The following is a 14,905-nucleotide window of genomic DNA, read 5'->3' as shown; positions in this document are numbered from 1 at the left end:
TCACCATGTTGACCAGGATGGTCAACATGGTGAAACCCCGTCTCTACCAAAAATACAAAAAATTAGCTGGGCATGGTGGTGCGTGCCTGTAATCCCAGCTACTCAGGAGGCTGAGGCAGGAGAATTGCCTGAACCCAGGAGGCGGAGGTTGCGGTGAGCCGAGATCACGCCATTGCACTCCAGCCTGGGTAACAAAAGTGAAACTCCATCTCAAAAAAAAAAAAAAAAAAAATTTCAAAAGGAGAAAATTGAGATAGGAGAAAAACAACACTAAAGAGATGTTTAGTAACCAATATGTAGAATATTACTCACTTATTACTCTGAAAACTCAAAAATGTTTTCAATGATTGGATGATTTTCTTTTTAATAAATCTAATTCAATCTCCATTATTTAATTCAATAGATAAAAATCAAAAGCCCTAAATTGTCTTAAAAGCTCAAATTTTTCCCTCTCATGATGTACAGAAAGCAAATGGACAATGAGATTTCATTTTAATTAGGTCTCTGAAGAAAGTAGGAGCATCTGGAATTATTTCCATCATGCTGTTTTTCTGCATTTGACTCTGAAGCACCCGTTTAACACTGTTACCTAGCAATACATTTCACAGTTTAAATTACAGAGTGTTACTTCTTTTTGAAGTCTGCTGATCCAAACCAAATATGTGTAGTTCCCCTTTGTTTTTTTCTTGTAAATCTGCTTTAGTTCTTTGTAGATTCTGGATATTAGCCCTTTGTCAGATGGATAGTTTGCAAAAATTTTCTTCTGTTCTGTAGGTTGACTGTTCACTCTGATGATAGTTTCTTTTTCTGTGAAGAAGCTCTTCAGTTTAATTAGATCCCATTTGTCAATTTTGGCTTTTGTTGCCATTGCTTTGGTGTTTTAGTCATGAAGTCTTTGCCCATGCCTATGTCCTGAATGGTATTGCTTAGGTTTTCTTCTAGGGTTTTTATGGTTTTAGGTTTTACATTTAAGTCTTTGAGTTATTATTTTTTTTTGTATAAGGTGTAAAGAAAAGTCCAGTTTCAGATTTCTGAAGATGGCTAGCCAGTTTTCCCAACACCATTAATTAAAGAGAGAATCTTTCCCCATTGCTTGTTTTTGTCAGGTTTGTCAAAGATCAGATGGTTGTAGATATGTGGCGTTGTTCCTGAGGCCTCTCTTCTGTTCCATTGGTCTATGTATCTGTTTTGGTACCAGTTCCATGCTGTTTTGATTACTGTAGGATTACAGTATAGTTTGAAACTACGTAGCATGATGTTGAAACCAAGTAGCGTGATGCCTCCAGCTTTGTTCTTTTTTCTTAGGATTGTCTTGGCTCTTTTGGTTCCATATGAGATTTAAAGCATTTTTTCTAATTCTGTGAAAAAAGTCATTGGTAGCTTGATGGGGATAGCATTGAATCTATAAATTACTTTGGGCTACAAATTACATTGAATCTATAAATTACTTTGACCATTTTCATGATATTGATTCTTCCTATTCATGAGCATGGAATATTTTTCCATTTGTTTGTGTCCTCTCTTATTTCCTTGAGCAGTGGTTTGTAGTTCTCCTTGAAGAGGTCCTTCACATCCCTTGTAAGTTGTACTCCTAGGTATTTCATTCTCTTTGTAGCAATTGTGAATGGGAGTTCACTCTCTGTTATAATATGGCTCTCTGTTTGTCTGTTATCGGTGTATAGGAATGCCAGTTAGAACAATGATCATTAAAAAGTCAGAAAACAACAGATGCTAGAAAGGATATGACAAATAGGAACGCTTTTACACTGTTGGTGGGAGTGTAAATTAGCTCAACCATTGTGGAAGACAGTGTGGCAATTTCTCAAGGATCTAGAACCAGAAATACCATTTGACCCAGGAATTTCATTACTGGGTATATACCCAAAGGATTACAAATCATTCTACTATAAAGACACATGCACACAGATGTTTATTGCAGTACTATTCACAATAACTAAGACTTGGAACCAACCCAAATGCCCATCAATGATAGGCTGGACAAAGAAAATGTGGCACATATACACCATGGAATAGTATTCAGCTGTAAAAAAGGATGAGTTCATGTCCTTTTCAGGGACATGAATGAAGCTGGAAACCATCATTGTCAGCAAACTAACACAGGAACAGAAATCCGAACACCGCATGCTCTCACTCATAAGTGGGAGTTGAACAATGAGAACACATGGACATGAAGAAGGGAACAGCATACACTGGTGCCTGCCGGGGCATTGGGGGCTAGGGGAGGGAGAGCATTAGGAGAAATACCTAATGTATATGATGAGTTAATGGGTGCAGCAAACCACCATGGCACGTGTATACCTATGTAACAAACCTGCATGTTCTGCACATGTATTCCAGAACTTAAATATTTTTTAAAAAGAAAGTTTTCAAAAGAAAAGAGAACTGCGGTTAGAGATGTGGGTTAAATCTAATGCATCCTCGGAGGCCTCCCTTATGACCAGCAGCCTTCCCTGCTATTTCCTGTCTCTGAACATATATTTAGATAATGGAACATTATACAACAATGAAAATGAAATACAACTAGAGCAAAAATAACAATATGGATGGGACATATAGGCTCATTTCAGATATGTACATTTCAGAACGGGCATTACTAAATTGTATTGTTTAAAGACACATACATAGGGTAAAAACTATAAATGAAAGCAATTGCAATAAAAGCAAAAATTGACAAATGGTACCCAATTAAGCTTAAGAGCATCTGCACAGCAAAAGAAACTATGGACAGACTAAAAAGACAACCTACAGAATGGGAAAAATATTTGCAAAGTATGCATCTGACAAATATTTAATATCTAGCATCCATAAGGAACTTAAACGAATTTATAATAAAAAAAAATCCTATTAAAAAGTGGGCAAAAATTACCATGAACAAATACTTTTCAAAAGAGGACATATATGTGGCTAATGAGCATATGAAAGAAAGCTTAATATCACTGATCATTAGAGAAATGCCAATTGAAACCACAGTGAGATATTATCTCACACCAGTCAGAACGGCTATTATTAAAAAGTAAAATAACAGATGCTGGTGAAGTTGCAGAGAAAAGGGAACATATACACTGTTGGTGGGAGTGTAAGTTAGTTCAACCATTATGGAAAGCAGTGTGGTGATTCCTCGAAGAACTAAAAACAGAACTACCATTTGATCCAGCAATACCATTACTGGGTATATACCCAAAAGGCTATAAATTGTACTGCCATGAAAACATGCATGTATATGTTCACTGTAGCGCTAGTCACAATAGCAAAGACATGGAATCAACTTAAATGCCCATCAATGGTAGACTAAATAAAGAAAATGTGGTACATATACACTATGGAATACTACACAGCTATTAAAAAAGAATGAGATCATGTCCTTTGCAGGAATGTGGATGAAGCTGGAGGCTGTCATTCCTAGCAAACTAACACAGAAACAGAAAAACAAAATACTGCATATTCTCGCTTAAAAGTGGGAGCTAAATGATGAGAACACATGGACACAAAGAGAGGAACAACAGACACCGGGGCCTCAAATGGAGGGCGGAGGGTAAAAGGAGGAAGAGGATCAGGAAAAGTAACTATTGGGTACTGGGCTTAGAACCTGGGTGACAAAAATCTGTACAACAAACCCTGTGACATGAGCTTACCTATGTAACAAACCTGACCATGCAACCCTGAATCTAAAATAAAAGTAAAAAGCTTTTTTTAAAATCATAAGCAAAAAATAAAAATAAAAAATAAATTAAAAAAAAAGCAAGGACGTGATGGTCATCAAGAACAGATGGTGGTGACTTCAGGGGAGGCGTATGATTGGGAAGGAACACATAGGGGCTTCTAGTGGCTGAAAATATTCTATTATTGATCTTGGTAGCAATAACATCATGTTTGCCTTATAATTATTTGTTATACTGTACAGATACGTGTTTAAGTTTCCAAGTGCTGCTACAAGAAATTGTCACAAGCTTGGTGGCTTATTGTAAAATGTATTATCTGAAAGTTATGTACGTCAAAAATCCAAAGTGATCTGATTGCTGTACATTACGTGTATTGAAATATCACTATGTGCCTCATTAATATGTATGGTTATTATTTGTCAATTTAAAAAATTTATTTTAAAAGATAAAAAGATGCAACTATAAACAAACAAAGTCCAAAGTGGTTCTCGCTGTGCTAATATCAAGGTATCTGCAGGGCTGCATTCCTTCCTGGAGACTCTGGGGTGGGAGAATTCATTTTCTTGACTTTTCCAGTTTCTAGAGGCTCCCTGAATTGCTTACCTTGTCCAACTTCACTGCCCAGAAATGACTGGTTGAGACTTTCTCATATTACGTCCCTCTGACACTGAAACCAACCCTTCTGCCTACCTCTTCAACATTTATGGACCCTTGTGATTATACTGAGCTACCAACATGATCCAGGATAGTCTCCCTAACCTAAAGTCAGCTCATTAGTAAATTTAATTTCATCTGCTGCCTTGATTCCTCTTTGCCATGTAATGTAACCTGTCCAGACATTCTGGGGGTTACGATTGGACATCTTTGGGAGGCCACTTCTGTGCCTATCACTAAATGTATTATGTAATTTCTGAATCTACATTCTGTCAATAATGACACAAGTATAAAAATTAAATTGTGGTGTATAAATACAATGGATTCCTATGCAATCATGAAAAGAATGGCATCTTTTATTTAGTGTTATGTGTAATCTCTGGGAAATATTTTAAAAACAATGTGTTAAAACCATTATATAAAGTATACTATCATTAGGCAAAAAAACAAGAGGAGGAAAGCATTATCTAGATGTATTTGCTTCTACAGGCTACATATATCTCAACTCAAAGCAAAACAAAACAAAACAAGGGAAGGAGCTTTTTGTTATCTAACTAACAAGAATTTCTTAGTGACCTAAGACCGGGAGGTTTTACCAACTTGTTGAAGATAACAGTAAGGAATCATCATCAGCTCTTGAAAAGACACAGAGAATTGCATAGAATTTATAAGGAAGATAACATGAAATTACTATGTAAGCAAAGCCCTTCCCTGGCAAGCGTATCTTTTAATAACCCACTAACAAAATAAAGAAGAATGTTGTGCAGATGGAAAATTATACTATTCAGCTTACCCAGGATGTGAATTCTGTGGCAGAATTCAGAATTACGAACAAAACAATAGAGAAATCTGACTTGTTGTGTGATAGCTGGGAACCTCCTGGAGAGCAGCCAACCCCCTGGAATAAGGCCAAGCACGACATCTGCAGGGAGCTGCAGATGGGAGGGAGGTCCCACCACCTGCAACATGGGGGCCATGGAGCATTTCCAGCCCACGTCTGACACTGCTGGGCTAACATTCCTCTAGACCTAGTAGGTTGTGCATTGTAGGTGATGCTGATCTGCAGGGTGGAGACAGACTTATGTCAATCCAAAAACTCCTAGTCCATTCTGTATTCATTCTGGGGTCGTCTGGAGAATTCTACACTTACGTGCAAGGGCGAGGTCAAATCAAACTAGGACTCATTCGTTCAGTCATTTTTTGTTTCCATTTGCTTATTTATTTAATCAACTTCTATAGAGTAGCTTAATTTTCTTGGTGCTAGCAGCATAGGATATACTGGATGAGTCCCATATATATATATATATATATGTATATATATATCAGTTTCAAAAATAGATATCAATATATCAATTACAAAAACAGGCAAAACTATACTCTTTTGCTTAGGGATGAATATGAAGGTGGTAAAATTATACATGATAGCAAGAAAACCACTATCATAAAAGTCGAGGTGATGGTTATATCGAGGAAAGGCAGGGGAAACATCATCAGGAGAGAACACACACCTCAGGAAGGATGCAGGGTAGTACAGGCTTGGGCCAGGCAGCTCATCTTTCTGCACATTCTTAGACTGCCCGAGCCTCTTTTACACAGAAAAAAAGTGACTGCATAAATACAGACTGAAAACAGCAGGGTGTAGCAAAATAGGGGAATTTTCGCACTTGAAGGATGCAAATGATGTACATTCTTGCTGACAGTGCACTCTTATACTCTTCCCCGCCCCCCGCCAGGTTTAAAGCAAACACAGAAACCTGTGTTTCCTGGGAAACCAAGCTATAGAACAGCAGAGGTAAGTAGCTTAGCACTAGTTACCAACAACATGAAAGCCATTTTTGCATTCTTATATACAAATGAATGGCCATGGATCAGAAGGCATTGGAAGGAACCCCATGAATACATGAAAGACAAACAGCTGACATTATGGGCAATTCAGAGAACACAAGATTTATTTTTTTTAAGAAATGAAAGTTTAAATGATTATCCTCAGATCAATGAGAAGAAGTTGCATCCATAAAAGAACACTTAGTTATGAAACAGGAATAGAGAACAAAAGAGGTCTGGAAAATTAAAAATATTGTGGAAATGAAAGATCGCTAGGGAGTATTCAGAAAAAAACTGAGTTGAGTCTCCTGCAAAGCAATTGGCAAATGCTAAAGTTCAGTGCTTGACCTTGACTGCAAAAAAGTAAACATTCCGAGTTTTTGAGTAACACCTGCTTATACCTCAGCAAGAAAGTTCCAAAATGGAAGATGCCCTGAAACCAATGTGACAAAATGCTTTCTTGAACCTGCTCAAGGCAGGCAAGGAAAGTTTCAACTGCAAAGGGAAACAATTCAAGTCACAGAGTAACTTGGGTTTGTTGTTGTTATCTGTATAAAAGGGGAAATTGCCATTTGAATAGCAGTAATATACCAAATGGACTATTTAAGCTCAGGGCGGTGGCTCTGCACATCAGCAATGATGCTGCATGTGCTGGTCACAGGTCTGCTGGCGGCTGCGCAGAGCCGCAGCTACACAGCACACTCCTGCCGTCTTTCCTGGTTCATGAACATCAGTATTTCTCTAGGCATAGCTTTGAATTATATTTAGTGTCATTTCTTAGTAGTGTTGGATAATTAAAATCTTGTTCTTTGACAAAAAAATGATCAATCTTCCAGATCTAACACTGGATTCATAGGTTTTCCAGAAGAATAAAATGTAAAAATAGAGGAAAGAATATCAACGAAACAGTTCTTAGAGCTGAGGTGGTATGAGTCATCAGACTTAAATGGTCCACAGAAAGCTGAGGAGGATGAATAAGAAACAACCCACTCCCAGACATGACTTCATCACATTTCAGACCCCAAATATGAAAAGAAGACCCCTAAAACATCCAGAGATAAAGAACAGGCTGCCAATAAAGGAACGGACATTGAACGACCTCAGGCTTTGGAATTTTTACAATCAAGAAGTCATAAGGTCTTCAGTGCTCTGAGGAGAAATGACTTTGAACCTGGGATCCTATAGTCAATCAAACTACTAAGTGAGTATGAAGGCAAAATTAGGTATTTTCAGTGATTCAAGGATCAAAGTGTCCACTTCCATATTTTTATTTACATGCATTATATATATATATATATAATTTCTAAGGAAGTTACCTGAGCAAACTGAGAATGAAAAGGTATGATTGAACACATAGAAATATATACATTTTAAAAAAATTCCTGGATAACAACTGTTTGTTCAGGAGGTGACTGATCTGAATTAAAATAAGAAGTTGATAGGCTCTGAGAAATGTCTTCAAAGAGAAGAAGAGAACAAATTCTGACATTAAACAGCAGTGAAGAAATAAAGAATTAGAAACCACGGGGTGGGGGGGAGGGAATCAAAAGCTGTACAGAAGAGAGTTATGAAGCAAACTAAAATGAGGCATAATTGTGAGTAACTGGTAAATTGGTAAAGAAAGAATATACTTGATATAGACCTCAGGGACATTCTTTGAGTGACTGAGAATCAGAGCACTGAACAAACAAGATAAAATGTAATCCCAGAATCTAATAGGCCCTTTGGTGTGTAATATTTATGTAAGAAGAAGACTTAACAATGGTTATCAATAATGATTATCTAAAAGTGGAAGAACTCACAGAGGCTAGAGGGAGAAGGCTAGTGGACTGGTTGGGGGTAACCTAGTTACAGGCACCAATATCCTTACACATCAAGAGATTATGTAAAGTTGATGGAACAAAAAATACTAATTCTATTCCAATTTCAAAGTGTTTGGCTTCACCTTCTTTTCCCAGTTTGTATCTCCTTCCTCCAATAGTGAGAAATACTGGCTCCCATCAGCCTCAATGGATTTACTTTTCTGCTTAATTCCCTGTATGTATCAAATCTGGTGTCATCATCAGGTTGCCACCCCACCTGTACACCCTCCTGGTTGCTCTCGCCTCTGCCAGGCTGCCTTTCCATCCCCTTTGGCATTATTTTGGTAAAACTTAGGAAAAAAATTAGTAATCAAATACTATAAAAGGAACAAAAAAATGAGATTGTGGGAATTTGTCGCAAGCAACATTTTACTGATCTAAAAGCCATGGTCCCTGATATGGTTAGGCTTTGTGTTTCCACCCAAATCTCATCTTGAATTGTAATCCCCATAATTCCCACATGTCAAGGGAGAGACCAGGTAGAGGTAATAGAATAATGGTGGCAGTGTCCCCATGCTGTTTTTGTGACAGTGAGTTCTCACGAGATCTGATGGTTTTATAAGGGACTCTTTCCCGCTTCGCTCGGCACTTCTTCCTCCTGCTGCCTTGTGAAGAAGGTGCCTTGCTTCCTCTTCACCTTTCACCATGGTTGTACGTTTCCTGAAGTCTCCCCAGCCATGCTGAATTGTGAGTCAATTAAATCTCTTTCCATTATCAATTGCACAGTTTCAGGCAGTTCTCAGCAGTATGAAAATGGACTAATACAGTTCCCATTTCCTCCACATACTGCCACAACTGTAAAGCACTTTAAAGTTCAGTCTATCCTAGAAAGAAGTGAGAGGGGCATGGCTTGGCTCCATAATTCCCCTAATCGATATTGTGCACTGCCCATGGCTTCATCACACATGCACATGCAACACGTGCATACACACACACACGTGCACACACACTCAGGCACCACACTTCATGCTCTGGGCAATTGGTAACCTGAGTTTACTACTTGGCGGAGGTCACTACCTGAAATGTCGCAGTAAATGGTCTGTTGATAGAGCTTGGCTTCTAGTGGGTTAAAGCACACGGTGATTTCAGCTGATGAGTTGGGCCAGACATCACCTTCCTGAAAAATGTGATAGAATCATTAGAAAACAATAGGACAAAAGAAAGACACTGTTTTTAAATGTTATTGCATTATAACTCCATGAATTTTTTTTCACAAAATTGTATATAAGATATATAACATGTCTTGATATACATTTGCATAGTGAAATTACTGCAGTAAAGGAAATTAACACATCCATCTCCTCACATAGTTAACTTGTACGTGTGTGGTGAGAGCACCTGGTCTGTCTACTCTCTTACCAAGCGCCCAGCATATCATGCATTATCATTAACTATAGTCATCATGTGCTACACTAGGTCTCCAGAACTTATAACTACAAGTTTGTACCCTTTGACCGACATCTCCCCATTTCCCCCACCCGCCCAAAACTGGTGGGATTACAGGCGTGAGCCACCGCGTCCGGCAAGTTTGATTTTTTTTTAAGATTTCACACACATATAAGTGAGATCATGTGGTATTTGTCTTTCTGTGTCTGGCTTATTTCACTTAGCCCAATGTCCTCCAGTTTCATCAATGTTGTCACGAGTGACAGAACTCCTTCTTAGTAAGGCTGAATAACATTACATTGTATATATATACATTTCTTTATTCATTCGTCTGTCGATGGACACTTAGGTTGCTTCCACAGCTTGGCCATTGTGAATAATGCTGCAGTGAACATGGGGGTGCAGAGGTGTCTTTGAGATCCTGATTTCATTTCCTTTGGCAATACACCAGATGTGGGATTGCTGGATCCCATGGCAGTTCTATTTTTGATTTTTTGAGGAATCTCTATACTGTTTTCCATAATGTCTATATCAACCTACATTCCCACCAACAATGCACAAGGGTTCAATTCCAGGAAACTTAAAGAAGAATATTTTTCTAACAAATACAATAAAGCATTCTTTCACCCAGCAGGTAGTAAACATACACCTCTTGATAACTTATGAGGTGGTACAAGTTGGAAACAAACTTCAAAGATAACTTTAGTGAATTTATGAACACATAGTGAGCTACTAAGGGAAACTAGGATGTATAAGACATTTTGAAATTTATATTCAGTGTCTATTCACTGCCCAATGTGTTCCCCGTACCAGGGCTTCAGAGAAGCAGAAAGGTGTGGGCCATGACTGTAGGGAACTTATACCTTAGTGGGATGATAAACATGTGTACAAACATTTTACAATATATGTGGGAAGTGCTGTGTGTCTATAAATAAAGTCCAGCGGGCTCACAGAGGAAGAAGTACTTGACTTCCTTGAAGGAGGCACCATGTTCCCGACTTTTGAGGTGACAGCATAAGGAAACATTCTTACTCTATAAAAGCATAGTAATGGCACAAGGTAGAACAATGGCTCGGTCAAACCCTGCTTCTGCGCCTGTGTGGCATTTCTCCCTTTAATGTGAACCACCCAAAACTCATAATGATGAAACCAAGTTTTAAAATGATAATGCAAAATGCAATCTATTAGAATCTCCTTGTTAGGTATACTTTGATTAAATTTTTTAACTGACTATGTAATCTTCGGCCTATTAGCTTCTCAAGGCTGTAAAAGGAGATGCTGATAGCACTTGCATCAAAGGATTTCCTAAGGTCTGACAAAGTCATGCAGGTCAAATGCATTCCCCCTTGCTCAGGCAGAACTCAGTAAATAACTGATTACTATGATGAATGTTATTTTTGTGCTACTCAGAAGGACTAAGATGAAAGTATTGAAAAGGGGAAAAGGCGTGTGGTTTTGTGTGATTTTTGTAAATAGGGCTAAATGAGCATAAATGATCAACATATCCAAAAATCTATAAACAGTCCCGCCAGCTAAATAGAAAACTAAGGAAAGGCAACTTGGTAAATAATTAGGCTCCAGCTTCAGACAGTCCCTGGTGCATTCTCTATTTGCAGTCTGGCTAGAAATGAACATACTTCTGGAATAAAGAATTTAGAAAAGAACAAAAGGGCTTAAAAATGCAGACATCAACAAGAGGGGGAAAATAAAAATCTAGAACCAATTTGGTTTTCTTTATTAACACAATCAGTCTGATCAGTACGCTTTGCAGGCGGTGTCTCCTGACTTCAGAATGAGGGCGGCACAAGGGCTTAAGTAGTAAAGGAGAGGGCTGTGAATATCAGGCAGGTATGACACCTCGGGCCATGGCTATGTTTTTATAGAATAAGAATGTTTCCTTATGCTGTCACCTCAAAAGTCAGGAACGTAGAAGTCAAGTACTTCTTCCTCTGTGAGCCTGCTGGACTTTATTTATAGAGACACAGCACTTCCCACATATATTGTAAAATGTTTGTACACGTTTACCATCCCACTAAGGTATAAGTTCCCTACTGTCATGGCCCACACCCTTCTGCTTCTCTGAAGCCCTGGTACTGGGAACACATTGGGCAGACAGTGAATACTTACTGAATATACATTTTTAAATGTCTTATACGGCCTAGTTTCCTTTAGATCTCACATCCCCAGATCAGCCCAGAGATGGCTTATTCTGGTTTGGTTGGGGGTAGAACAGCAACTACCCTCATGGAGACTTCATTCTTCATGGCTCTTAGTAGGTGCTCAATAAAAATTTGTTGAATCAGCAACAAACATTTACTGAATCAATATCACAGATGAATAGGCGTCTGCTAATGACTACACAACAGTTTGCATATTGTGTAGTCATTAGCAGACGCCTATTCATCTTTGCAATCTACTTCTACCATTTTCTCTTCATCCAAAACCTCCAAAGTCACACAACTGTAGAGTCCAAAGAGACCTATGAGATAATATGGGGAAGAGAGAAGTCCTGAACACTTTAATTTACTGAGGCATTTCACTTCTTATAAATGATGCATACCTGGCCCCTTTTGATTGGTAGGAGTTTTAGTGATATGGGGTGTTGGAAACACTCATGGCTAGACTCGATGGTGAGGCCAGGCAGATGAGGCAGCTCAGCCAATGGATGGTGTATCAGTAGGTATCTCATCTCAGGACTACCGAAATTCTGGGCTTCTTACTCACCCATGACACACACGTATTCACTTGGTGGGTTTGGACTTTGCTCTGTTTGGGTAAAAAGAATGGACACAGCTAAACTGCTCCTATACAAATGGATTGATCAAAGGGCCAGGGACCGTCGTGGATCCTGAGAGAACCCAGGCTAGAGAATTCTTACCAGAATTGTAGGAAGTGGGCCCCACTGGAAATCACATAAGCTTAGTACATGTGGGCAACTCAAGGGTCTTACGGTTTGGAGTGGACTGGAAAGCTTTCAAAAGCATGATCCCAGCAAGAGAATCAAGGGTCCATGTGCAGAAGAAGGTAATACACTTCAGTTCTCTCTCAGAAGCACTCTTGGACTGCCATCATCAAAGAAGTCTGATTAGCAAAACTGGTGGGATGGGAGTGTGTAGTGACAGATACTCTCCACAGAGGTGACCGGAATTTCCCCAGAGGAGGGAGCATTGACATTTGGATGCGATCAGTGAGAGCTCATCTGATGCGGATGCTCTTGGGAAATGAAGAAGCCCCTCTGCTTGATGAGAAGACAAGTGCAAGGAAATCTGAGTCCACAGGGTTCAGACTGAGCAAATGGAGCTGTGTGCTCAGTGCTTACTTATTGTTGGCTGCAGCTGTTTTATTCTGCCTGTGACATACACTTGCAACTTGCAGCCTTCATCGAGCCAGAGCAATAAAGTGAGGACAAACCCTATTTATTCTAAAACCCTCTCCTGTGCTTGGAGCAGGTACCACGTATTAAGAAGGGTGTGTGTATCTGAAAACAGCATGCTTATTTGATTTCCTCTCACAGAGGGATGCTTTCAATGTTAGGTCATTTGAAGGAGTTAGGAACATACAGGATATTTCTATGTTTCACTTGGGATTCAAGTAAAAGAGAAAGAACTTCTTTTCCCTTATGGCAAAATCTCAATATAGCATTTTCTAGCAAATGGGAGTGCAAACCTCAAAAATAGGTGACAAGCCTCAACTTTAGACCCCACATTCCAGTTTCACGTCTTTGAAAGATTTCATATGACTTCTCCAACACTTCTGAAATTAACTTCCATGTCATTTACATCTCCGAAAAAAAAAATCCTTCTTTATTACTCAGTTCTAACATTTCTGAAAATCAAAACATCCAGAAATTTCTCTTCTGGCTCTGACATCAATATCCCTTCTTCCCAGTTCTACAAAACCTGCCTCATCACATAGATCTGGGTCCCCCATTCTGCGAGCCTTCTACACATGACTCCTCTCCCATGACTGCCCATTTTCCTGCTCCAAATGAGAAGTTGAATACACAGGATTGAATTTGTAAGTGACTATGACCTTGTTGGTTGAAAATAATTGTGAAATGGCCTTCAGTTATATTGTAATTATCTTCTTTCTTGGTCTTAATGTTTTTCCTTCAGATCCGTAATGAGTAAAGTAATTGCATTTTACTTATTAATAAAGTGACCTGCTAGAAAAAATCAACTTTAAATTTTCAAGCCTAAAGCTAATTCTCATATTGAGATTTTTGCCCAATTTATTAATTATCTCTGGATGTGGAACTTCATGATTCCTTCTGGAACAAGAATAAACAACCAAGTGACTCGATGGCCACAATTCTGAGACTTTCTGAAAGCTGTCTATGAACAAACAGCCAGTGGTTTGTGACAGATGACAAATATGATCACGAGAAAGGTGTCACTTAAAAGTGCTCACCTTTAAAAAATGTTAGCACCAATACTTACAGGGGCTTAAAAAAAAAACTCCCTTGAAAATCCTTAAACAAAAATCTTTTATAAAGATGGCCTTCCTTTCCCTCTCTCTATTAACCTTCTACCTCCTTCCCTTTGTTTCTCCCTCACTTCTTCTTTGAAAGACGATTTCTTATAAACCTTGCTTAAAAAAACCCAAAGTGCAAGAACAGAAAGTTATATACATATTTAACTTACCTGGTTTATCTGAAAAGTAGTTTACAATATGACTCAACTTTTACATTTATCAAATAAAATAGTTGCATTCTAGTTCCCAACTTACATTTAGAAGAGTGATCTACATGTTTGCCCAATTCAAATGCTATATTACCAATCATACTCTCTGACAAGAGACAAATGTATTTCACTACAAATCATAATATTCGTAACCACCCACTGAGAGCTCATGTTCCCCCCACTGTGTTAAGTGCTTATATACATTAACTAGTTCAATCATTACCACCTTGGGAAGTAGTATTATCACTTTAAAGAAGAGAAAATATAGGCAAAAAGAAGTATCTTATCCAAAGCCAGACCAATAGTAAGTGGCAGAGGTAAGATCTGTAATATTTTTTCCCCTAACTCCCCTAAACCCACTGCAATTACAAAAAGTCAGGCCTCACCTTTTTCACAACATCATAAAAAAGGCCAGAAGAAATTGAAAAATACTGCAACTCAAGCAGGCTTCGTAAGACCTGGTATGCCTGCCTGCTAAACACAGCATTACACCCTGCGTGCTCGTATCCTTCCAGTCGCTTCTGGAAGGTGACTCAGGGGAGGTTCTTTTGGACGACAAAGTCAACGTTAGTACGTTGCAGTCTTGAGAAATGCATGGTAGATCTGTATGAAGCTATCCTGGTGTGGTGAAGGTCACAATCCAGCCAGCTCAGAGCAGGGGTGTGAATAATGACATCAAGAGTAATTATAATAGGTGATGAATCCCACCCTGTTTCACCCAAATGGAAATGTTCTTGACTACATAAACAAATATTTTCAGCTCCTTATAGTTTTTCTTAAGGTATTAGAAAAATATCAACATAAAGAATTTCTCGCC

General features: G+C 38.6%; 1 protein-coding gene across 3 annotated transcripts in view; it reads right to left on the bottom strand.

The window, feature by feature from the left end:
- HYDIN (HYDIN axonemal central pair apparatus protein) overlaps positions 1 to 14,905 on the bottom strand; it is a 432,426-nt gene that overhangs the window by 295,779 nt on the left and 121,742 nt on the right. For all 3 annotated transcript variants that reach the window (XM_032284417.1, XM_032284419.1, XM_032284418.1), the window contains one exon: positions 9,038 to 9,137. In XM_032284417.1, coding sequence (XP_032140308.1) covers positions 9,038 to 9,137 — 100 coding nt within the window. The remainder of the gene's footprint in view (positions 1 to 9,037; positions 9,138 to 14,905) is intronic.

This window comes from Sapajus apella, unplaced genomic scaffold (assembly GCF_009761245.1).
Source record: "Sapajus apella isolate SASKATOON/1434 unplaced genomic scaffold, GSC_monkey_1.0 scaffold15, whole genome shotgun sequence".
Taxonomy (NCBI): Eukaryota; Metazoa; Chordata; class Mammalia; order Primates; family Cebidae; genus Sapajus; species Sapajus apella.
This window is presented reverse-complemented; position numbering and strand designations above follow the sequence as displayed.